Source organism: Manis javanica, chromosome 7 (genome assembly GCF_040802235.1).
Source record: "Manis javanica isolate MJ-LG chromosome 7, MJ_LKY, whole genome shotgun sequence".
In the NCBI taxonomy this organism is placed as follows: domain Eukaryota; kingdom Metazoa; phylum Chordata; class Mammalia; order Pholidota; family Manidae; genus Manis; species Manis javanica.
Genome location: NC_133162.1, coordinates 42,239,235 through 42,265,096, shown reverse-complemented (window position 1 = coordinate 42,265,096; position 25,862 = coordinate 42,239,235). Strand labels below are relative to the sequence as shown.

Below are 25,862 nucleotides of genomic sequence, written 5' to 3'. Positions count from 1 at the left end.
ACGTGTCCTGTCAATCGGAGTTGTGCTCAAAATAGTTACCAGCTATACTCCCTTTCCTCCCCCAGCTGTATTACTCCATAGCTAATTATAGTAAAAAGTTTGGCCCTCCCCTGTCCCCCATTCTAATGCATGTGCCTTTTACCCGGACTCAGAGGACTGGCTCTAATGAGCAGACACCCTTTCAGGATCTGTGCCTTCCTTGATGGGATCATGGACTATCCCAATTGCTTTCTCTTAAGCTCATTTCAAAGTGGCAGCAGCAGGGGCTTCAGTTCCAGAGCGAGGAATGGCTGGGTTTGTCTCACCAGGTTACAAGCTCCCCAGAAAACAGTGCCCCCTTGCTGTATGAATTTACCCATTAATCAAAAATGGAGATCCGTATCCCACTACAGTGCTGGGTGCAGTGCAAGGAATTTTGATCAGCCTTGCCCTAGGTGAGCTGCACCTCTTCCATAAAGCCTTTCCTGTCCATCTACCAACCCCTTGCCTAGAATTCTTCCTTCTTCTGGACAACATATGTATCCTGTTCGTATTTCCATTGTATTTATCAGCTATTATTATAGTTAGTTCACACGCTTGTCTCCCTCCCAGATTGTAAGAAACTTCAAAGCAAGGACTATGTGCAACAATCAACAACCTACGGAGCAATGACTTATGTAATGGTTGCTCAATAAACATTTGCTGAATTAAACAACATTGCATAATTGGAAATAAACATTTGCTGAATTGGAATAGAGGCAAAGACTCAGGAGAGTGAAGACTGGATGGCCAGACCTGGGCCTCAGCTACGATGGTACTACATGGGACTGAGGCGGAGTCTTTCTTTTTTCCTACAATGAATGCATAGGTGGTCATGGAAAGGTAGATACAAACAGGTATGCATAAACATGCCAACCCATGTGAATCATACATTCTCAACTAATTTTTAGGTTTGCATTACCTGAATGTGACCTAAGTTAAGAGATCTTGTTCTATTACAAATCATAACATTATGTAATTATCAAAGGCTTTAGAGTGTCTTGGAATAGCTGCTCTACTAGTATGCTAAATGCTGTGTCCCTTGTTGTATGATGTAGTCATAGAAAACATTTGTAATTTAGAGTCAGAACTGGACTTGGATTCTGTTCCATCCTTATTAGCTATGTGACCCTAGGGCACTACTTGACTCATGTCAAATGAGTATCTAAATATTCATTCATTCACTATTCAACCATTTACTGAGTGCTAGCTATGTGTCAGCCCTTGTGCTATACCAGTGGCTTTTAATTAACCTTGAATGCACATTACAATCACCTGGAAAACTTTTACAGCTACTGATTACCCAAAATAAGACAAAATATAGGATTAGATGATTGTGTAATTAAATCATCTATTAATGTATATACAGTGATTTCCAGGCCTCAGCCTTAGGGATTCTGATTTTATCGGTCTGATACCTGGTATTGCCATTTAAAAAAATACCACAGATGATTCTACTATGCAGCTCTGCACCTAAACCAAGGCGTTGTATAAAAATGGTTAATAACAGCTGACCTTTTCCGGTTTCTTACTATGGTGCCAGGTAATCTATATGACTTGACTAATTCCATCCTCTCAACAAGGTATTAGAAAGGCATTTAGTAGTCTCTCCATTTTACAGAAGAAACAAATTGAGGCGGAGATTAGGTTACCCAAGCTAGTGAACTGCAGAGCCGAATTCGAACAAAACAACGTCCGAAATCGACATGGAGCCCTTCACCGTCATACGTTCGACAAATCTCACGACCAGCAGAGGTCATGGATGAGAACTTCTCAGATGGAAATCAATGAGGTCAGGGGGCAGCAGGAAGTGGCCGCAGGAATGTAGATCAGAGGTCACTAATGTGTCATAGGCGGATTGAGGGGCGTTACTAAAGATAGTTTGACCTAGCTTTCTCAATCACATCTCAGCAGGTGGGACCATAGTGGACCACGACATCCTGGAGGGGAAAAAAAGCTGAAATGTACAAAAATCCGCGGAGTCTCCTCGGGGTAGCTATGACGCGACAGGAAAGGGCGCATGCGCAGCATCCGGGCCCCTGAACGCGTGACTACCGCAGACGTGGCAGAAGGAGTCACCCAACGCCGGAGCCTGGGGGAGGGACTTCCGGGGGCAAGCGCCGAGCCCCTCGGAACCGGAAGTGGGTCCTGGGAGCCTTGACGTTAGGAACGAAGTCGAACCTGGATCTGGAGCCGGGTGAGGAGTGGCATCGGGAGGTTGGTGGGAAAGAAAGAAGAGAGGCCGGGGTATCACTGGCCAGATCAGGGTCCGGTCTGAGAAGGAAGGGAGGAGTCTGGGGGCGGGGCCCGGGGAGAGACCCCCCTTCCCCCTCCCCACCTAAAGCATCCACAATCCTGGAGCAGTCCTAGACCCTTTTTCTCCTGACGGCCCAGATTCCAGCTCCCGCTTCCCACCCCGAGCCTGTTGAAGGGCGCAAGACGCTCTATCTCCATGCTCAATGGAGCAGCCCTCTCTCTCATCGTGGCTGGAGAAACTGGCTTGGCTTCTCAGTCTTGATCCCCGGTGTTCCCAGCCTCCGCAGTTCTACTACTTTTCAGAGTTCTAGGAAGCTTGCCCCGCCCCCTGGCTGTCACCTTCGACTGTCTACCCAGAATGGTGTCTAGTCTTGAGTCTGACTCCAAACTCTTGGCCGTGTTTGAGGGTATTATTTCTGGAGAATAAGTTCCTGTCCTCCAACCCCCATGCCCACACTGACATTAGGAAGATAAGAAAGCGGAGGGGAAAGATCTCTCTCAAACTTAGTGTTGTGACCTGTGCAAGGTTTAGGATTTGGAAGAACAGCTCCTGACATGACCGAATTTATAGAGTTCTAGTCTAAGAGCAGTTCAGGTTTTCTGTAGTCAGTATGGCCATTCCTAGCTAAGGGGAGAGACCCATTGTTTCACTGCAGTAGCTGTAAGTTCTCCTGCTTCCTGGGCACTTTCTGTCCGTAGGGAAGTTGGAACGGTAAGGCTGTTTAGAGTAGATGTGATCAACAGTCCTGTTCTTGGAGGGACCCTGGAAAGGCCCTCTAATTCATTCATCTGTTGCTGGTCAAGATTGTAATAATTTTTGGTGGTGGCCTAAATTGATGACAGGCATTTATGGAGAGCAGGAACAGGAGAGTTGGAGAAGTGCATTGGAATTTGGAATACTCATAGTCCCTCTGCTTCAAGGATAAGGTGAATTATCTTTTTCCATGAAATCTAACTTTGCTGTTGATTCTTAGATTTGTTTTCCTAGGTTGTTATGAGAAAGTTTTGTGCCTGGCCTGCACTCAGTTCTAATCTGGAACCTTGCTGAAGTTTTCAGGTGTCCTTTACATTTAGTGAGTGTAATACTTCAGTTCTAAAATCCACACACTTTTAATGGGAAGACTCGGGATGGAGTAGCATTTGCATTATTGCAGTTAAGTAAAAAAAAATGTCATTTCTCTAATTAGTTACTCTAAAATTTGTTTTTTGCGGGGAGGGTATTTAGCTGATCTGTTTCAGACCTGTAGCCTGAGTGATTAAAAACAACTAGCACATTAGCAGTTATTCAGTTTTTGTCGAATGAACTGATACTAGAGTGAGTGAATGGAAAGTGGGAACATTATTTCATTTGTAGTATCACAGTAGTTCATCAGTGGCAGGACTCCTTGTGTGACTAGACAGTAGAAATCATACCACTGGGGAATGGAGGTTGCTACTCCACTGCAGTGGACCTATCTGAAGTTGCAGTGACAAAGCATGGGGTTCACAGTAACAAAATCCTTACTTTGAGGAGGTAATCTGGCAACTGGCTGGGACAGAAAATTACAAAGATCCTTTGATAGTGTGGGAACAATTAGGCTGATAACTGCCTGATAAGGTCAGTCCTTTTTTTGTCTCTATTTCCTACCTTGAATAGTTAATCTCTCTTTAGAAAATTGATTTTGACTGATTTTCCTCTTCTCTTTCATCTAATAGGTGAGACCAAGTTGGGGATGCTGTCATAATGAACGTCAACCAGTCAGCTCCACCTGTGCCACCATTTGGGCAACCCCAGCCTATCTACCAAGGGTATCATCAATCCAGCTATGGTGGGCAACCAGGGTCCACAGCACCCCCAACTCCCTATGGAGCCTACAATGGCCCACTACATGGCTATCAGCAAACACCTCCCCCAGGTATGTTTCCAAGTTTCCTTTGTGTTAAGGAGGGGAACCAGCAGTCTTCAGTTTGGGTTGTATTGCCCTACCTCCTATGTTGCTTAAATAGTTGGGGTGAATGGGATTGAGGAACATGAATCTGGCTCTCAGTCACTGAGAGTCCTGTGAACAGCTGGCCCTTCCCTGTTTTTACATAATGTGACTGTGTTTCTGCCTTAAGACATCTAATGAGAACACATATTCCAGGTTTAGTGGCAGTTCACTTCCCGTGGGTGGTACGCTGTATAGCCTCAGCTGGCTGCATTGTTCACAACTGGTTGGAAGGGTTTTGGTCACAGCTCCTCCAGAACCTGTGAGCAGGATTGAATATTTCCTGTTGACCCAAAGTCTCCCTGAAATTACTTGTTTCTCCTGTATATTTATAATGCCTCTCATTGGACTAATGGTTTTATCCATAAATGCCTCTGGGACATGGGAAGCTAGATCATGAATGAAAAGTGTGGTGTTTGTGTGCCTGATTTTTGAAGCCTTTCATACCTTTCTGCTGATACCATTCCTTTTCCTTTGCTTGACTTTCCTCTGCTTCTTAGATGCTTTGTAACATCAGGGCAATAAGAGAAGACTAATCTGGTGCTGCCTTAGAATCAGTGTTTGGCTTTTACAGTACTTTTTGAAGAAGAGCAGCTAGTACTCTACAGATGATTCATAAGGACTTTTTAGAAAATGGTTAACGCATTGGTTAGGCTAGTTGAGGACTTAGGATATGCCAAATGCTTTATGCTTTTGAAGAGAGTAAATCCCATAAAGGGTTATGGTAAAAAGAAGGCATCAAGGAGGCAGAGTAAGATTTGGGAAATGAATGAAGTATTATCATTTTAATTGTAACCTTGGGAAAAAAAACCGTGAAGTGGTAAGATTAGGTCTCAGGTCTTTGGAAGAGCCTTATTCTGGGTTGGGACTTTGGCTGGGCAGAGTCCACCTCTGATCTGTCATGTTCTGGCTTATCAAGATGGAGTTTGGCATTACCTCAAAAGGAAGCTTTATTGTTGAGAAGAAAACATAACTGGTTCAGTGATGGCAGGTAAGCAGGTTCAGATTAATTGTGCTCTTGTAGGTAGGTTCTGTAGAGTCTAATGTCTGCTGAGGGTAGAGTGAAATAAAAAGAGTTGTTTGAGGGGTCAGCAACATTTCCAAAGTGATGTGCCAGGTAGCTAACTGCTTTCTTTTTGCATTTCATGTGGGGAGGGTGGCTGGGAGCAGTATACAGGGAGGATAGTTGGGGGTCGTAGAAGAACCTTTGATGACAACTCTGATGAGCAGAAAGGATGGAGTATAGCTTTGTGGAGATATAAATGGCAGCACTAATGGGAGGGCAGGCCAACTGTCCTGACTGAACTATTGGGCAGAAATAAAGGCTCCAACCTATGAAATCACTTCCCTGAGCCATGTGCTATTCAGAGCATCAACACTGAGAAGTGGCTGAAAAGAAGATGGGTAGAATAAGTAGAATATATGAAGAGGTTGACAGAATAGTCTCCCTAAGAGGTGCTTTTCTTTACAACCTAGTTAAGTATATTACTTGGTCATCTTCTGTGCCACCTGTCTCATAAATGCTCTGAGTTTCTGAGTTCTAGAGCAGGATCTTTTCTGCATAAGTGCTGACTTGTTGCCCAGGATAAGAATGTTAGACTGTCCTGGACTGAGTGAGAGTGTATGGTGATCACAGGAAGGCCCTGCATTCTTTAGGCTCTAGCTACAGCTTCACCTGTGGTATACCTGTCTAGGAGAGTAGAGGCCCTATGGCTGGGCATCCATGTTCAGAATCTGCTGTAGCTAGAGTTACATGTTGATAGTGGCCTTTTCATTGCAAAGCTGTGGCATTGAGCCAGTGAAGGTCTGAGCTTACCGATCCTTTCCTTGCATTGCTTGCTCAGGGTGGAGGAGAAAGTTATTTCCCAATTGCTGTATTTCTGTCCTTTACCCTCAGGTATGTCAAGAGCCCCACCTTCTTCAGAGGCACCTCCAGCCTCAACAGCACAGGCCTCTTGTGGTCAGGCTGCATATGGCCAGTTTGGCCAAGGAGATATACAGAATGGGCCAAGCTCCACTGTTCAGATGCAGAGGTATGTGCTTGGGTCAACCTAAAATCAGTCTGATGAAACTGGAAGGATTAGGACTATATGTGAGCCTATTTCTTTTTCATTTCTTTTTTCTTTTCCTTAGCCTTTCTGTTAGGTCCCTTTTTCTTTTCCCTCCACCTTTTTGAATTTTGTTTTTATTTTTCTAGGTTATAGGTGCTGCTGATGTCTGCTTTGTGGATTACTGACTCATCTTCATACCTGGGTTCTTTTGCATATTCTTTCTTTTTCTGTGAACTTGAGTTTTTTCCTTGACTAGACATACATCTTCAGTAATTGTTACAGTCTTACTGAGCCTATCCTAAGGCAGAAACAAGAAGGGGCCTCAGAATTATTTATTTCTCCTCTGACTTCCCTTTTCCTTAGATCAGGTATATAGGACTTACTGGTTAAGTTTGAAAACTTCGGTGGTACATGACCTAATAAACTCCTGTTTTTGCGTGGAATACCATTAGGAGGGCTTGTTGGACTGTTGTTTTTTGGTAAGTAAAGATATAAAATAGCTGTGGGTAGGGTGTGTGGTAATGGAAGAGTCCCTTTCTGGTATTTTTATTGAGTGTCCAGAATACATTTTTAGCATTGAATGTAACGTTGGTGAAAGAGCCTAGGAAGCCCTCCCTAATTCTGTGTTGGAAAACTCTGGAAGCAATATAGGGAATTCATTCATTCATCTACTCAAAAATTTTTATTTTGTACTATTATGTATCAGATATTGTTCTAGAGATGGGAGATAAAGGAGTAAACAAAACAGAAAAGGTCTCTGTCCTCATGACACTTACAACCTAGTGGAGTACACAGAAGATAACAAGTAGACAAATATAAATACAAATAAGGATATAGAGGATAACTGGTGAGGAGGTAGGGAGCTGTTTTAAATGCACTGGTCAAGAAAAGGTTCTCTGAAGTGATATTTGAAACCTCAGTGAAATGATGAATGAATCTATCCACATATCTAGGGAAGAGTATCTTAGATGGAGTGAACAACAAGCGCAGAGGCCCTGATGGAGAAATTAATTTGGTGGATGTGAGAAAGAGCAAGGCCACTGTGGCTAGAGCGGGGTAGAGAGTGGTAGAGGAGATAGAGTAGAAACATAGGCAGGAGTCATGTCAGGTAGTGCTTTGTAAACTATAGTAAGAAGTTTAAATTTGATTTTAGTTGCAGTGAGAGGTCATTGGTGAGTTTTTAAGCTGGGGAATAACAATGTTCCCATTTATTCGTTCATCTATGCGCTAGATCTTTTATGGTAATATAAAACACATACAAAATAAAACATACAAAATAAATGTATGGCTTAGTAAATTATTATAAAGTTAGCCCCCTTGTAACTAACCCAGATGGAAAAAAAGAATTCTGCCATATACCCCAAAAGCTCCTCTGTGTGCCCCAATTCAATCTTAACTCTCTCCTTCTCCCCATAAGTAACCATTACCTTAACTTCTATAGTAACAGTGTTCTTGTGTTTTTGGAAATAGTTTGTACCCAAAGGTATATTCCTAGATACCTCAGTTTAGTTTTGCCTATTAAAAAAATACACACACAAAACTTGATGTGTCTTTTAAGTCTATTGATTCCCTCTCTGTCTCCTTTTTTTTCTTACTATTTATCTGAAATAAATAGTAGAGCCCAAGCCAGTTGACCAGAAGAGTTTCACATAGTCTGGATTCTTCTGGTTACATATTCATGTTACAGTTCAACATGTTCCTCTTTCCTCTATATTTCCTACAAATTGGCAGCTAGAACCAGAAATTGAATATAGGTTTGATCCCCTTGGGTAGCATGGGTTAAGACTACAGAAGGCACATACCTTGTTTTCTCTCTTTTTGTGATATTAGCAGTTGTTAATGTTTATGCACATGTATTATTAATTGGTTGGGTTTACAAAATGGTGATACTTTTTAATTCTTTAGTTTCTTTTTCATTTGTTTGAATATCATTGTAGACAATTCTTGTCATCTGTTATTTGGCTACCAGGTACACAATTCATGTAGGATAAATGCTTGATTCTTTACCTTTCTTTACCAGTTTACAAGGGAATAAATTGGTCCTCTGTTATCCACTGAAAATGACCAGTTTTCCCTTTTAATTTTTAATATCATCATGAATTTATGGACTTAAACATATTTAATGGGCTTCAATCCATTGCAATTATCATCATTTTGAAATTAAGAGTGTCCCATTTTTGACCAATGGAAGCCTCTTCAGGTTGACTCCGAAGTTCTTTTGACATGACCTTAATATCTTTAGGTATGATAAAATGTTCCAGGCTTACATGTTTTATGCCACAGACCAGGAATTAGCCATTTTCCTAAGAAATCCTTTATTTTGTTGGTGAGAAGTGATAGTTCATGATTATCATCTGGGCACTAGGAATGTTCATAGTTACCTGCTTGGTCACTTTCTGGGCAATTTCTAGACCAATTTCTAGGTCTCAGCTACAGATTTGTATATACAACTGCCTATTGAACATTTCTACTTGGTAGCTAGTAGCTTTCTTAAGCCTATAATGTATGAAATAATTTCTAGGTCACTATCTAGAGCAATTCATTCCTTTCTAAACTGGTAAGTAAAGGTAAAGAATCAAGCATTTATCCTATATGAATTGCACAACTGGTAACCAAATAACAGATGGTAAGCACTATCTACAATGTTTTTTAAACAAATGGAAAAGAAATGAAAGAACTGAAGAGTATCACCATTGTGTAAACCAACCAATTAATATACATGTAGGGAAGCATCACCTAATTTTTGGTGGACATAGCTAAGAAATATATATCTACATATATTATAGATAAAATATCTCATTTGTTTAAATTTGTACTTCCAATTCAAATTCAAGACTACAAAGCCTTTACTTAACCTTTTATATCTGTATCTTTTTTCTCCCACACCAGGAATCTTAGGCTACGGGGATGATAGAATTAGAGTACTGGAATATGCCACAATTTCTATTTATTTTATTCCTTACATACAATGTTTCAGGACAATAATGCTAAAACTATCACAAATATGATTACTAAAAACATTATTTCTAAAACATTTTACATATTCTCTCCCCATTCTCTAATACTTTTTCAGAAAATACTCATTTCAAAAAAGATGTCACTTTGCTGGATTCAAGAGACATAGGGGATCCTGTTAGGAGGTTGTTGTAGTAGTTCAGGTAAGAGATGATCTTGGCTTGGTTTAGGACGGCAGTGGTAGAGATGACAGATATATTTGGAATACATTTTAAAGGTAGATTCCATAGATTGGATGTGAGTTAAGACAGAAGAAGTCTGGAAGTCTCTTATCTTGTTGTTTAAGCAACTGGGTAAATAGTAGCGCTACTTACTGAGGTGAGGAAAATTGGAGCAGAGCAGATTTTGGGGATGAAATGAAGGGTTTTATTTTGTGCATTATAGATTTAAAAGCTACTGGCTACCAAGTAGAGATGTTGAGTAGACAGTTATATATACAAATCTACAACTGAGGAAATGATGTCAGGACTGAAGATACAAATTTGGTAGTTTCAGTGTAGTGATATCATTTAAAGTCTAGATGGGACTAGATGAAATCACTCAGAAAGTGAGCATTGAGAGTAAAGAATGAAATTGAGGACTGAACCTTGTAGCTTACCGACATTTAAAAGGAAGTCAGAGAAGGAGCCATGAGAAGACAATGAGAAAGAGCAGTACTGAGGTAGGAGACAAGCCAGGACACCGTGGCATCTTGCAACTAGGTGAAGAAAGTATTTCAGGAGGCAGTAAAGACAGAAATCAGCTGTGTCATTTGCAGCTGAAAGGTAAGATGTGAACTGAGAATTGACCTTGGGTTTGGCAAGGTTTGGCATCATGTATAAATGTAGTTTCAGTGGAGATAGAAGACAACTGTCCAGTTGTAGTGGGTCAAAGAATTTCAGCTGGATAGTAGATTAATATAACCTGGAAACCCATTTGCTATAAGCGTTTAGAAAGGAGAGAGAAAATAGAAACAAAAAATGTTTTTCAAGTGCATAGTGACACTTTAAAGAAAGAAAGTGAAATCCTCAAGAGCCAGAGATCAAGTGGGACCTGAAAGTCAGAGTATAAGTTGACACTGTGGCTGCCTGTGGAGAGGGTGGGAATTATCATCTTGAGAACCTGGGGACTTAAGTTTAAGCAGATACTGGGGATAGAGAATGAGTTCTTGGGCTTTTCTGAGCTGAGATTTGGAATTGAGACCTTTCTTGTAAAGTATGGACCTGGGCTGAACTTTTCAGTGAACAGGTAACCTAGAAAAAAATTTGCATACTGGCAGAGGAGATCATAGAGTCCCCTTTCTACCAGGCTGGCTGTGGGTAAGTGGGGAATAAACAAGGTCTTGGGACTGCAGATGGACATAAGGGATCTTTCTGGGGGTGATAAAAATGTTCTGAAATTGGCTTCTGGTGATGGTTGGACAGCTGTATAAATTTACTAAAAATCATTGTACACTTAAAAGGAGTGATATTTAAAGATTTGGAAATTGTATTTCAAAGCTTTTTTAAAAAGTTTGATCTTGGGTGGCAGTATTGTTGGGAGTACCTTCCAGAAGCAAATGTGAAACAACCACACTCTCTAAACCCAGGCTCTATAGGGTTCTCATAGAGAAAAAATTAATCTGTTAGAGAAAACAGATTTAGAGGAGAGCAGATAGTTGAATAGTACCTTGAAAGCATTAAGGGAATATAAATGTCAATGTGGAATTATGTACCTAGTTAAAAGAGAGCAAATGAAGACATTTCAGAGAAACACTGGTTGAGAAAACTACTAAGGAATATAGACTAAGAAAAAAAAGGAAGGTGAACTCAGAAGAAAGGATCTTTAAAGAAAGAGAAATCATAACTAAAGAAGTGGAGACAGAATATAGACCAACTCTTTTGCAATGTTTGGTTAAGAGAGGAGCAAAAGTCTTGAGTGGGATGTCAGGTTTTAGGGCAATTTTATTTGATTGGATTTTTTTAAAAAACAAATTCATTAAGATATAATACATATACCATGCAATTCACCAATTTAAGGTGTACAATTCAGTGGTTTTTAGTATATTCACAGATTATATGAATTTTAGAATGTATACAGTTTTAGAACATTTTTATCACTTCAAGAAGAAATGCTCATCAAGTAGAAACACCACATCCTTTAGCTATGTATTTAGCTATTCCTTCAATCCCCCGACTCTTACATCTGGAAGCAGCATCATTTACCTCACCTCATCTCATCACGTAGGTATTTTATCATCTCACATCAACAAAAGAAGGATGAGTACAGTTTAGTAAGATATTTTGAGAGAGAGACCACCGTCACACAACTTTTGTCACAGTATATTGTTACAAATTTTCAATTTTATGATTTGTTATTTATTATTGCTAATCTGTTACTGTGCCTAATTTATAAATTAACCTCTATCGTAGGTATGTCTGTACAGGAAAAAACACAGTATCTATAGGGTTCAGTACTAGCTGCAGTTTCACTAGGGGTCTTGGAACGTATTCGCTGTGGATAAGTGGGGACTACTGTAATCCACTCTGTCTCTCTAGATTTCCCTCTTCTGGACTTTTATATGGATGGAATTATATACTATGTGATATTTTGTAACAGAATTCTTTCAGTTAGCATAATGTTTTCATTGCTCATCTATTTTGTAGCATGTGTTAGTACTTTATTCTTTTTTATGACTAAGGAATATTTCCTACATATACCATGTTTTATTTATCCATTTATCTGTTGTTGATGGACATTTGGGTTGTTTCTACCATAGTTGGTTATTTTTTTAGATGTTTGTATGTTTTCGTGCTAATGGGAATGATCAGAGAGGGAAATTGAATGGAAAGTACATTGGGAAGACAAGTTCAGAATGGAAAACAGACATAAATGAATAAAACAGTATTCAGAAATATGTAGATAACTCCTGCTAATCAATAAGAAAAAGCCAATCCAGTTGAAAAAATAATGGACAAAAACCAGAATAGGTGTTTTATTAAAGAAGAGATACCAATGGCCAAAGAACATACAAAAAAGCTGTTAATAAAACCTCGTAATTAAAAAAGCACAGATTAAAAACCACAAGATTCTACTTTGTATACATCAGATTGGCAAAATTAAAAAGTCTGACAATACTAAATATTGCTGATGATAGGGAGTAATGGGTACTCTTTTACACTGGTGGTCAGATGCACATCAGTACTACTATTAACTTTGTACTTTGGGAAAATAATTTGGAATTACCTGTTAAAATCGGGAATATGCATACCCTATAATCAGTAATTTTACTCATAGATATTTATAAAAACTTGTATATATAAGCAAATGAATTATATGAGTGTTCATGGCAGCATTGTTTGTAATATCCAAAAATCAGAAAAACCCAAAGATCCATTGTATTAAAATGCTTAAGTAAATTGTAGCATATTTATTTAGTGAAATAACGTTTAGTAATGAAAGGGAATGTTAAACAACAGTGTAGATGAATTTCATAAACATGGTTGGACATAAGAAACAAAACCCAAAGAATATATCAGATGATTTTGTTTACAAAAGTTTTAAAAGCTGGCAAAACTTAACTATATTGTTTTAAAGATTATTAGGAAATAAGGAAAATAGTTACCTCAGGGAGAATGGTGATGGCTGTGATGATGGAAAGCACATAGGGCCTTTGGGTGCTAGTATATTCTATTTCTTGACTTGGTTTTTGATTACATGGGTGTTTGTATTATGAATTTTTTTCCTATTTATGTTACATTTCACAATTAAAAAGTTAAGTGCATTGGATTAAGAATTAGATCTAGGTTCTAATTCTAGTTTGGTCTGCTATTTTTAGTGTCTTAGTTTTCTACTCTGTCTCATTAATTTGCTATGAGGATCAAATTAAAGCACCTCAGAGATGCTTTATAAGTTGTAAAGCTATATACAGATAATGTGGTGGTTTATTGTTACTAGGGCATGTGACAGAATAACATTGGATTGTGTTGATAGTGTTATCCATATTAATAGTGTAGTACCCTGGAATTTAATTATTCTGACAGGGATTTATGAGCATCAACCATGGGGCTAACAGGATGTTTGGTGCTATGGAAGAAAAAAATGCAAAGCCTGGCAAAGAGCTTAGGGAGGTAAGTTTCTAGGCATGATGCTGAGAAAATAGTAGTTGAGTAAATGGATGAAAAGTGTTAAACTGCAGGCCTAATATAAGCACCAGTTTTTTAGTAGAGACAAAATAAGCAGGAAGGATAAATAAGAATTTCAACTTCCTTTGTGCAGAATTTGATTCATTCTTGAAATCCTCGAAGGAACTTTTTATGTATAGTAATCTATGATGTAGATGTCTGCAGTAATATCACCATGAAGCACCAGTACAGTTGCTTGTGGGTATGCAATGATATTGGATGATTTTTGTATTTATATTTTAGTGTGCCACCTAATACCATGGGAGTGTCCAACATAGCTATCTAAATGATGAGACTTTGCTAGATAGACCCATCTAGAAGGCTACCTGGTTTATGTCCTGCTTCACTAGTTCTTTTCTGGTAGAGTTAGCATCATCTTCCTGCTAAGCACAAAATGCCAATTTCAGCTGACCTGCTCCTCTGATCTCACAGAGCTTTCTAACACCTTTCCCAGAATAAAGTAATAAATACTTTGGTTTAAAAGTTAAACAGCATTAATATTTGATCCCACATTTATTAAGTGCCTATTGTGTTAATGCTTCTGTGTACCTTCCCTTTCAGTTCCTTCAGGGCTTCTGATCACAAAACTGAGATGGTTTGTTAACAAAGGACTGAGGCAGAGCAGGTGATAATCTAAGTAGCACCGTAAATAATACTTGCTTTGAGGGTGCTCAGCATATGTTTGTGAGTGAACTTAATGAAAAACAGGATTTGCCATGAATTATCACACTGTAGATCATCAGGAATGTAATTTATCTACAAATAAGCAAAAGTACAAAGCCGTAAAGGAGCCCAGGATGAGAGTAAGGTGCTATAAAACAATATAGCTTCTTGTATCAATATAGCTTTCTGTATTATATGGAGTTCTTAGCAACTTTGAAGGGTATCTCAGCCCACTAGTCCCCTCTCCTGCCCTCTCTTCACAGGTTCCATGGGTCTCAGCCCCTGGGGTCAGTCCCATTGGTCCCTGTGGTCAGCCAGCCAGCTGTGCTTCAGCCCTATGGCCCTCCCCCGACAAATGCACAGATGACTGCTCAGCTGGCCGCAATGCAGATCAGTGGTGCTGTGGCTTCAGCCCCTCCCACTTCAGGGCTGGGCTATGGTGAGTAGCTGTGACCACAGAAATGGTACTGGTCCCTTCTTTTTAGAAATATCAGAATCCATCTGAATCCCTTTTATTTTTTGTGCCTTGAAACCCCAGCAGATGGGACAGTCATTCCTGCCCCTCTTATGTGGAAAGGGAAGTGATTTACTGAACAAGAAGGCAGAATGACTGGAGTTCTGACTCTGCTTCTTCTACTTCTCAGGCCCACCAACATCGCTGGCCTCAGCCTCAGGAAGTTTCCCTAACTCTGGTCTGTATGGCTCATATCCTCAGGGCCAGGCTCCTCCCCTTATCCAGGCCCAGGGTCATCCTGGGGCCCAGCCTCCCCAGCGATCTGCACCACCACAGACCTCCAGCTTCACACCCCCGGCTTCAGGGGATCCTCGGATACCTTCAATGACTGGTCCACTTCTGCCTGGACAGGGTTTTGGGGGGCCCCCAGTGAGCCAGCCCAACCATGTGTCCTCACCTCCTCCTCAAGCTCTGCCCCCTGGTACCCAGATGACTGGGCCCCCAGGGTCACTGCCACCTATGCACTCCTCCCAGCAGCCAGGCTATCAGCTGCAACAGAATGGTAAGTTTTTCCCAAGGTCTTCTAGAAGCCAAAGGCTACAACTATTAAGGTGTTTTTGGTTTTTGTTTGCTTTTAGTATTGCTTGCTAAGTGGTGAACTAGACAGACAGCTTCAGGGTATTATTATAAGGAATAAGACTGTTTCTTTTTTCTTATGTTACAGAGAGTGTGGTCTTTCTCTGAAGTACCCTACCTCAGAATTCTGTGTTAATAGGAGTGTAGTAATTTCCTTGAGGCCTTAAGAGGAGATAGAGAGGGGATTTTGAATTCATCAACCTTGTGCTCTTGTGTCTCAGGTTCCTTTGGACCAGCTCAAGGCCCTCAACCCAATTATGGAGGCCTCTACCCAGGAGCACCCACTTTTGGCAGTCAGCCTGGGCCTCCTCAGCCACTGCCTCCTAAGCGCCTGGACCCTGATGCTATCCCAAGCCCTGTAAGTAGATACTTACAGGGGAAGGAGTTTGGCTGCCAGATAAGTGGGTCAACCTAGAAGCTTTTTTCTGATTATTCTTCCTTTTTATTCTTCTTGTAGGTTAGGACCTAGATATAATTTATGACTCTGAACTGGACCTTGAAGTGCCAGAATTCTTTTGGGGGCCACTTTTACTCCATAGCTGGGCAGGAAGGGAAGCCGTGTCAGTAGAGCTCTGGGTTGAGTGCCATGATGTGTCACTGTTGGACATAGCATGGTAAACTCTGCCCTTCTGTGGGGTAGTGGCTGGGGCCAGGGCTTGTCTTCTTAGATCTAGTAGGATAGCAGTCTGGTTAATACATAGAGCTGGTGGGAATTCTCTGATGTTAGGTGTAACACAAAGGAAACCTCACTGGTTTCTCTCTGCCCTTAGTTGAACAGCGTTTTAGGAGGAAACCTCCAGTACTTTTGTTTGCTAGGCCCCTGCAGTGTGGATGGGGAAAAGTGATCTATAGTTCACAGGCAATGTGGAGAAGCTTCTTCTAGGAAGTGGGTGAATCTCACCCTTAGAGCTCTCAGAATCCTCACACCTTCCTTATCATACTTGGAATAGAGGCTGGAACTGTACTCCCAAGGGGGGACTACTTTATAGTTCTGTCTGCGACATTTGCTATGTCAGTTACCTCACCATGCTTAGCCATTGTCATATTCCATTCTGTTCTCTTCCCTTTTCCTTTGGGGAACCATGGTGAGGGATCCTGCTGGCTAAGGGGGACCCAGGATGATTAAGCAGCCCCTTCTTTTTCCCCACCTTCAGTGAGAATAGTGTGGTTGGATGGGAGTAGAGGCTTCTTCTGGCATTAAGAATAGTCCTTAGATGAAAGATTTGGCCTTTTGGAGGGAACATCCCTCTTCTCCTTCTTAAGATCTCTCCCATTCAGCCTTTCCGAGCATAAACCCTGCTTACCTCCTGTTTGCCTCTTTCCTTGTCTTTCTACATCATAGTCTAAGCCATTACAGCCTCTGTGTTGAGCCAGAAAGGCTTGGAGTTTCTGATCTAAATGGGGCCTGATTTCAGCAGTATGAGCTGGGCTCCACTTGTTCATGTCTAACTCATCAGGGTTGAGAGAAGTAACATCTGCTTCTTGTTCTTTTGTCTCCCTCCCTGTATTCCCGTGCTGCCTTTATTATTAAAACACTAAAAGCAACTCAATGAGCTGCCTCCTCAGCAGAAAACCAGGCACAGAATAGACCCTGATGCCATTCCTAGTCCAGTAAGTGCAGGGGGTGGGTGTGTGTGTGTGTGTGTGTCATTCCTGTGTTAGTGCCACCCATGCATGCCTGTGACCTCATCTTCACCTCAGCCACCATGTCCATCCCTCTCCATCCTTTTCCCTTAGTCCTTCTAGATGCTTGCTTTTACAGACTAAAAGGATGTGCATGCTTCACATCACCATGTAATTAAGAAGTAATAAGCTGCTAGCAGTACCTGAAGTATGGGGTGGTAGAAGGTCGGGCCTAAGCCAGGGGTCAAGTGGCATGTTGAGCTTTGGTTTTACTCCTGCTGGCTCCTCCAGGAGCCTGCATGTGATGTTTGATGGAACAGGAAAAAGTTAAGTAGTAGACCCTTCCCCTTTGGGTTTGATTTATCTACAGCTTGTTGTGGAGAAACATTGGGTAGGTGGCTATTAATGCATAAGTTTGGGATACTGGCATTTCTTACAGGGGAAGGGACTGCTGCTTTGGGAAAGTGTGAGCCACTTTCTCATCTGGAGAGTGTTTGACTCGGATGTATTTCTAAGCTTCAACTTCTTTTGCTATGGGATATGGAGTCTTATTCTCTGTTTGCTTCTGGTTTTACCAAACCTATGTTGAAGTAACTGATCACAGGTCATCAGCCTGCACAAAGATCTGATTACCAGCTTTGCAAAATCTTGTTTTGCCTTGGCTGGGTCTGTCAAAAATATGGGGGACTGAGGACTGGGTACTTACCCTCTTCTCCCATATTTACACACTGATGCTTACCTAAAAATAAGGCAGCCATCTGCTTCCTCACCTTACCTGATCATTTCTGACTGTTTTATTTTTGCCTCACCCTGTCTCTTCTACTTTCACTGAGTGTAGAGTCATTCCAGGTAGATTCATTTTTACATGGCTACTGTTGTCTGTTTTTTTGCTCTCAGAATGTGTCTTGGTGAGAGGAGGGGAGAGGAAGGCTTGATGAGGGAGGGAGGAATCGGATCATGTCTGAAGGTTTGTGACTACAGCTGGAGCTTTTCCCAGAGTGAAGGGAATAATGGGGTGATCACTATTAATTGGGGATCAGGGTAATTCATAAGGAAGCTCATTCTCAGTGTTGCCTATCCAGCATTTTGCTGACTGTAGAGCGGAAGATTGGCATTAGAGCATTGGATACACTCTCCCGGAGGAGAGCCGCCCTGGTGCATGAGGTATTCCTTGGCACAGTATTAGTTTCTGTGCTGCAGCTCCAGCCTTTCTTTCTCCTGGCTCTCTGGGAAGTCGTACTCCGTTTTCTTCTGTCACCTCACTCATTTCACTTCTTCTTTACAGATTCAGGTTATTGAGGATGACAGGAACAACCGGGGTTCAGAGCCATTTGTTACTGGAGTACGGGGCCAGGTGCCACCCTTAGTCACCACCAATTTCCTGGTGAAAGACCAAGGTGAGAAGGACATTGACTCCTCCCTGTGGGGGTTTTTTCTCTAAATTACATGCTTACAGCTGGGGCTTTTGTCAGTCTTTAATTGGAGATGAGTCCTTCATTGGTCTCTAGGGGGGAAATGCCCTCATCAGCTCTAGCTTTTGTGGGAGTAATGGGATGGATCAGCAACAGAGAGCTGGTGTTTGGAGGGTTCTGTTCCCCAACTCAGGCTTTCTACCTCCTCCTTCAGGGAATGCAAGTCCTCGATACATCCGGTGCACATCTTATAATATCCCTTGCACATCTGACATGGCTAAGCAGGCTCAGGTGCCCCTGGCAGCTGTCATCAAGCCACTGGCAAGGCTGCCCCCAGAGGAGGTGAGTCAGGGAAGGGACTAGAGTCTAATGAAAGGGAAGAAGTGGGGAGGCGGGGTGAATAAGACTTCTTCCTAAATGGGATTCTGGTAGTCACAGTGGGAGAAGTCTTGGTTGGCCAGGAGAGGGGAGTATCTTCAATAGTTCTCTATCCTGGGGCCTATGCCTGACAGGGATGAGAGCAAAAGCCTAAGAAATTGCTGGATGGTAGGAGGGTCCATAGGAGAAACAAGTAATGTGAAATGAGGAAGGGGCAACTTGTAGGGGAAGAGATAGCTGGATGCAGGAGCCTCTCATAACATGGTCATCTCCAAATGATTAGAAGCACATCTATTTTTTCTTGTATACTATCCTATCCTGTCATCCTAGGTAGGCTAGGAATATTTGGACAGCATAAAAGAAAAAAAGGTATATTAGGATCCAGTAGTTTTCTTACCTGGCTTGGCCCTGATTTGTTACCCCAATACCTAAAATCAGCATGAAGAGAGAGAGAGCTTGGCAGCTGTTCAGCCAGACCTTGGTAGGATACCCTTATCATGTTCATGCCTAGCTTATCAAACTTAGGGTGGCTTTTCTCCACAGCTGGGAGATCAAGGCTCACTTTATATCCTGCTTCTCTGTCTCTGTGTTTTTCTCTTTTCTCTCTTCCTGGATCTCAGTAGGCATGGTTTGGACACTTGACTGTAGGGTGACATCTGCTTAGGGCATCAGTAGGTGTCACAGAGACCCAGGATGGGGCAAGTGTCATAGATACTTGGTTGGGGAAGGAAGCAGGAGTCAAGATTCCTAGAGCAAGAGTGAGGGGGACTGAAGATAGGCCCAGAGACGAGAATCCTAAGTAATCTTTGGCTTTCTCCTCATACGTTCAGGGCAGCCCCTGCCTTGGTAGGGCCAGTTTCACAGTCTCTCTTCCCTTTCAGGAAGAAGTGAAATTCTGGAGATGGGGAGTAAGGAAAGGGAACTGTAGAATTTAGACTCTTTGGGACATGCCTATGACCAATACCCTCATCACATCATTTATCTGCGTAACCTTCGCTGTATTCCCTCCCTAGGCAAAGTATCTGAGCCATGCCTTTCTCCCTCCAGGTTGTTCCTTCTCATCTATTGCCACATGTCTCAACCCACTGTAGTTTCCCTCTATGTCAGAGCCCCTCCCCTTTTGCTCTTTAGGCTTCACCGTATGTCGTCGACCATGGCGAATCTGGCCCTTTGCGTTGCAATCGCTGCAAAGCATACATGTGTCCCTTCATGCAGTTCATTGAGGGGGGGAGGCGCTTCCAGTGCTGCTTCTGCAGCTGTATCAATGATGGTATGTTCACAGGGGCTGGGACTGGGGGGGGGAGATCTGGATTACATCTTCATTATTCTCTTTCTAGTTAAATAGATGAGGGTCCTTTATTCCGGAACTGGGGAAGTAGAGCACTTACAGGGATGTGGGGCAGGAGAGGGAGCTCAGCCAGGGCCAGACTAAAATCGAGAGTGGACCTTATAGTAATACTCTGCCATACCCCTCACAGTTCCCCCCCAGTATTTTCAACATCTGGATCACACCGGCAAACGTGTGGATGCTTATGACCGTCCTGAGCTATCCCTGGGCTCTTACGAATTCTTGGCCACTGTAGATTACTGCAAGGTAAGGGCAGAGAGCATGGGGAGGAGCAGTGTGTGGAGGACAGTGAGACAGCTAAGAACTGCTGTGATCATTTTCCTTACCCCTTCACCGCCCCCTTTGATGTTGACTTCCCTCTAGACAACTGGCCTGCTAACCAACCCCTTGTTCCCCACAACATTTCCTTCTTATGCAGAACAATAAGTTCCCTAGCCCTCCTGCCTTCATCTTCATGATTGATGTCTCCTACAACGCCATCAGGAGTGGTCTTGTTAGGCTCCTCTGTGAGGAGCTCAAGTCACTGTTAGACTTCCTACCTAGGTGAGCTTATGGAGTCAGGGTACTTGCTTTGGGGAATGATGGGGAGAGGGATCTGGGTTGACTCAGCAGTTGGAGTTGTTTGCCATGAAGTTGGGTAGTGGAAAAGGTGGCAAGTCTGGGTAACAATTTTACCTTCTACAGGGAAGGTGGGGCAGAAGAGTCAGCAGTCCGCGTTGGCTTTGTCACGTATAATAAGGTGCTCCACTTCTACAATGTGAGGAGCTCATTGGCCCAGCCACAGATGATGGTTGTATCAGATGTGGCTGACATGTTTGTGCCACTGCTGGATGGCTTCCTGGTCCATGTCAATGAGTCTCGGGCAGTCATCACCAGGTAAGAGCCAGATGGTGGGAGTAAAGTGGGTGGGGTATGTAAACCACAGAAAGCCAGAGAGTTGAGCAGAGGGGTCAGCAGAGTCTGGGGGCCAAATGACTCTTCAGAGAATTGAGGGCTGAGGAATCTAGAATCTGGATACCAATTGATTACCTCCCACCACCCATTTCTTCAGCTTATTGGATCAGATTCCAGAAATGTTTGCAGACACAAGGGAGACGGAGACAGTATTTGCCCCAGTTATCCAGGCTGGGATGGAGGCTCTGAAGGTAAGGCTAGAGTCCCTGGTAACTCCTCTATCTCACTTTCCTCTGACCATCTTACCCCGTATGATATTATCCCCGTTTTCTTCAGTGATCAATGACTCTCCATTGAGTCAGTTTGTCAGACATAGTTGGCATTGAATAAATGACGAGGGAAAAGGTGAATGAATAACGGATGAATAAAGGAAAGAATGTACATGTAGTCCTCTCTTCTTTCCTAGGCTGCTGAGTGTGCAGGGAAGCTGTTTCTATTCCATACGTCCCTGCCCATTGCAGAGGCCCCAGGGAAACTGAAGAACAGAGATGACAGGAAGTTGATCAACACAGATAAGGAGAAGGTATGGGCTTGGGAGATGCAGGGACTTCCCATTACTGAGGAAGGTGGTGACTCTTCACAATGCAATAGTCTAACTAAGTTGAGGTTGACTGGGATTAGACACTCTGCCCTTTCACATGTCACATTCGTGGCTGCCAATCTTCTCCACTGCTCCCACACCTCTCTATTCCATTTCCTAAAGCCCTTGGTAGATTCTTTTTTATGAGATCATTTCTACTATTGCAAAGTCCTGTGAAGTAGATCTGAAATCTTACATGTTTGAATATTACATACACAGTTCTCAAATATGGTAGAGCTGAGATTTTTGAACATTTTCTTCTATTCCTCCCAGACACTGTTCCAGCCTCAGACAGGTGCCTATCAGAGCCTGGCAAGAGATTGTGTGGCCCAAGGCTGCTGTGTAGACCTCTTCCTCTTCCCTAACCAGTATGTGGATGTGGCCACACTCTCTGTTGTGCCCCAGCTCACTGGTGGCTCTGTCTACAAATATGCTTGCTTTCAGGTATGGCATGGGGCTCTGGGTGGCAGATGGAAGCAGGCCTGGGAATCTCTTCCTACATGTGGAGTGGCCCTCTGGCTGCTGACTCATTAATAGTAGTACTGTTGGAGGAGAAGACCACTTGGTGTAAAGAAGAAAGCCATGAGTGTAGTGGTTAGGAACATGCAGCTTGAAATGGGTTGATATTCTGGCCCTACCACTTGGAAGCAGCTATATAATTTCTCACTTAGGAGAAATTAGTTAATTTTTGTCTCTTTGTTTCTTCATCTATAAAATGGGATTTTAATACTTAACAATTAGGATTTATCATCAGAATTAAGTAATTATATGTAAAGCATTTAATGTGGTACCTGGCACATAATAAGTGCTTAAAAGCTATTGTCATCATCATCAACGTCATGATCGTCTTCACTGTAATTGTTATTATGGATCAACAGCTTGTATAGTGAAGGGGATACAGGGAGATTGTCTGCAGGATGTTATGTAGTTGGTGATGTGACTCTGGGCCTGGGGGTGCTGCAGGTGGAGAATGACCAGGAACGGTTCCTGAGTGACCTGCGTCGGGATGTACAGAAGGTTGTTGGCTTTGATGCTGTGATGCGGGTCCGGACAAGCACTGGTCAGTCGTGGTCAGAGAAGAGCAGGCTGGGGGCTAAATCTGGGAGGGAGGCAAATGATGCCTGTCATACCTTTAGCCCTGACATTGTCCTTGTGGCCTCAGGTATCCGTGCTGTAGATTTCTTTGGGGCTTTCTACATGAGCAACACAACAGATGTGGAGCTGGCTGGGCTGGATGGGGACAAGACAGTGACTGTGGAGTTCAAGCATGACGATCGGCTCAATGAAGAGAGTGGAGCCCTCCTGCAGGTGGCAGGCGGGAGGCAGGGGCTAGGGGGGAATTGTTGGGTGATATTTCACTGGATATAAATTAGCTGCAGGGAAGAGGATGAGAGGGCTAGAAGAGGCTGGGGATGGGATAGGTCATGTCTTTTCTCTACTTTAACAATATAGCAAAGGGGCACTTTTTCAAATGGCTTTGGTGAGGGAGGGATGTGAGTTCTCCCTTTCTCCCCTAGTGCGCCTTGCTCTATACCAGCTGTGCAGGTCAGCGACGGCTCCGTATCCACAATCTGGCTCTGAACTGCTGCACCCAGCTGGCTGATCTGTATCGAAACTGTGAAACTGACACACTCATCAACTACATGGCCAAGTTTGGTGAGTGTAGAGGCAGGGCAGGGTGGGATTGGAGCTAAGAGAAAGGTGATGGTGAGCAGATCAGGATTGTTGGGTAGGTGTGGTAGTGGGAAGGCATAGGTGATAGGATGGTTGACCAATGACTGTACGATCTCCCTTTCCTGTCCAGCATACCGGGGTGTCCTAAACAGCCCTGTGAAGACTGTTCGTGACACTCTGATCACCCAGTGTGCCCAGATCCTGGCCTGTTACAGAAAGAACTGTGCCAGCCCCTCCTCTGCAGGACAGGTGCGGCAAGCACGTTATTAGAGGAGTTTTTGGGACAAATTTTTGTATTTGGAAGGGATTTCTCATCATTGTTGACTTTACTTTGATAACCCCCTCAGCTGATCCTTCCCGAGTGCATGAAGCTACTCCCAGTTTACCTGAACTGTGTGTTGAAGAGTGAAGTCCTACAGCCTGGAGCTGAAGTCACTACTGATGACCGTGCCTATGTCCGACAGCTGGTTACCTCCATGGATGTGGCGGAGACCAATGTTTTCTTCTATCCTCGGCTCCTACCATTGGTATGACTAAGGGCCAAGTGTGAGACATTGCACTGAGAAAGGGGCATCACAGGAGGAGAAAGGGAAGGATTAATAATGTCTGTGTCTGACACTAATGAATTTGTTTTTACCTACATTATCAGATGTAATTGTCACACTAAGAGACTTCATGAAGGATTTGATTTCTGAAATTGTGTGTGTGTGTGGTGGCAGGCGGGGAGAACTGGTGGGGGGTCAGGGCTGGCAAACATGTCTTATGGTCCTTGGTAACCTTTTGCCCCATTCCTTTTGTCTAGACAAAGTCTTCCATTGAGAGTACCACTGAACCACCAGCAATTCGAGCATCTGAAGAGCGTCTATGCAACGGGGATATGTATTTGCTGGAGAATGGACTCAATCTCTTCCTCTGGGTGGGAGCAAGTGTCCAACAGGGTGTTGTCCAGAGCCTCTTCAGCGTCTCCTCATTCAGTCAGATCACCAGTGGCTTGGTGAGGGCAGAGAGTCAAGGAGAATATGAGTGTGGAAATGCACTGTTATATGAGTAGGAGCCAATAAAGTTAGTGTGCTAGTCCCCTTAAATAGCAGTGAACATTTACAGGGAATGGAAGGTACTTTCTTCCGAGTCTTCCTTGTTTTAGATGACACATAAATTTGTGCTGCCCCACCTTGACTGAGAATACCTTACCATAAGGATAAATGAATTTTGTGTTTCAGAGTGTTCTGCCAGTTCTGGATAATCCGCTGTCCAAGAAGGTGCGAAGCCTCATTGATAGCTTAAGGGCACAGAGATCGCGGTACATGAAGGTAACACTAATCTGATCCTTGGATTTATTTTCAAGTCCTCACCTAGAAGGGGGGCTGGGGAGTGAGTAAGTGACTGGATAGTGGGATTTCAGGGCATGTTTAATTCCTTTGGCCCTGCCTCATGACCCCGTGTTCTGGCCATAGCTTATCGTGGTGAAACAGGAGGACAAGCTGGAGATGGTGTTCAAGCACTTCCTGGTGGAAGACAAGAGCCTTAGTGGGGGAGCATCCTATGTGGACTTTCTCTGTCATATGCACAAGGAGATTCGGCAGCTACTGAGCTAGAGCAAGTGGGTAAAGGGCATAGGGTCCCAGGCCAGCTTCCATAAAGTACCCCAGGATAACAGAAATCAGGACAGTTCCATATCTTATAAGTCATGTAAGCTGACCTCAGTCGCTTTGGGGGGAGGGGGAGGTATAAGGAGACACCTTCTTTCTGGGCTGAAGTATCCTACCACTCTGTCATGTCCTGCTGATGGAAGGTGCCCCTGTCTCCTCATTTTACCCTCCTTTCCCTGCTAATCCTGTCCTAATGAATGTAGTTTCTCAGTTTACTGTATATGATTTGGTGTTGGGGATTTGGAGGCACCCAGACCCTGGCAATATTATGTGTCCCTTTGGACCAGCCTCCAAGAAGAGAGGGACAGACAGGAGAGAGTGGGGATCCTAGGGTCACTATGGGGAGAGGCGGTTATTCACCTCAGTGTCATAAACAACTTCCTATATTAGGGATAAAACATACAGCTGCACAAGAGCTGGGGTATAGACCATAGGTGATGGAGAGGAAAGTGGTCCATCCTATTTGGGCCTGGAAGTCAACAGCCAAGTCAAACTTACTGAGGGCGTTGATGAGCTCTCTTTCTGTCCTGCAGTGATGGGTGATCACTGTGTGGATAGAGGCACATTGTCAGAGATGAATGAGCCTGGGAACTGAGTTGCAAATATATTAAGACCTGGGAGAGGTACAAGCCTTCTTTCCAGCTAGAGAGTCTCCAACACTGGAAGGTTCTGTAGGGAGCCTGGTCATCAACTTGCAATACCTCACAGAGCCAGCCCACATCGCACTCTGAGCTTCCACGGGAAACACTGCTTTTCCAAGCAAGGGGTCGCTGGGAAGAAAGGCAGAGGCGGCTGGAGCTCTGTTCTTTCCTGCCAGGACACCACTTGGGCTTTGGTCTTGACAGTGGCTGATAGTTATCTTCCAATCTGAACTAGCGGGGCAGTTCAAGGGACTGTTGTCTGCTCTCAACCTGGGATGGACCTGCTGTGGATCTCTCATTTATCTTCATTGGTTTATTTTTCAATGCATCTTTAATTTGTAAAGAAATAAATTAAGATGTAACCAGTCGCCTCATTTTTACCCTCGACTTAATTACTCCTT

General features: G+C 43.1%; 1 protein-coding gene across 4 annotated transcripts; it reads left to right on the top strand.

Annotated features, from left to right (window-relative positions):
• Nucleotides 1-2,064: 2,064 nt before the first annotated feature.
• SEC24C (SEC24 homolog C, COPII coat complex component) lies at nt 2,065-25,829 on the top strand. 4 transcript variants are annotated; one of them, XM_017663023.3, is made up of 25 exons: nt 2,170-2,215; nt 3,118-3,201; nt 3,970-4,169; nt 6,139-6,274; nt 14,376-14,551; nt 14,757-15,128; nt 15,424-15,560; nt 16,745-16,813; nt 18,111-18,222; nt 18,452-18,579; nt 19,747-19,885; nt 20,094-20,209; nt 20,382-20,506; nt 20,648-20,839; nt 21,015-21,108; nt 21,324-21,440; nt 21,771-21,941; nt 22,461-22,557; nt 22,660-22,805; nt 23,015-23,153; nt 23,302-23,420; nt 23,519-23,698; nt 23,974-24,165; nt 24,392-24,481; nt 24,626-25,829. In XM_017663023.3, exons 3-25 carry the CDS (start codon nt 3,998-4,000, stop codon nt 24,764-24,766), a joined length of 3,360 nt encoding a protein of 1,119 aa, XP_017518512.1. In that variant the 5' UTR covers nt 2,170-2,215; nt 3,118-3,201; nt 3,970-3,997; the 3' UTR covers nt 24,767-25,829. The 4 variants fall into 4 exon arrangements, with proteins under 4 accessions (XP_017518511.1, XP_017518513.1, XP_017518512.1 ...); XM_017663022.3 differs by lacking the exon at nt 3,118-3,201 and having other exon boundaries at nt 2,065-2,215; XM_073240807.1 differs by lacking the exons at nt 2,170-2,215; nt 3,118-3,201 and adding an exon at nt 3,407-3,427.
• Nucleotides 25,830-25,862: the final 33 nt, after the last annotated feature.

Excerpts from the sequence above, each read along its gene's own strand:
- SEC24C (XM_017663022.3), top strand. The coding sequence starts at position 3,998 with ATGAACGTCAACCAGTCAGCTCCACCTGTGCCACCATTTGGGCAACCC. Across the intron at positions 20,210-20,381 it reads CCACTGTAGATTACTGCAAG|AACAATAAGTTCCCTAGCCC; the intron begins GTAAGGGCAGAG and ends CTTCTTATGCAG. Across the intron at positions 20,840-21,014 it reads TCTCGGGCAGTCATCACCAG|CTTATTGGATCAGATTCCAG; the intron begins GTAAGAGCCAGA and ends CCATTTCTTCAG.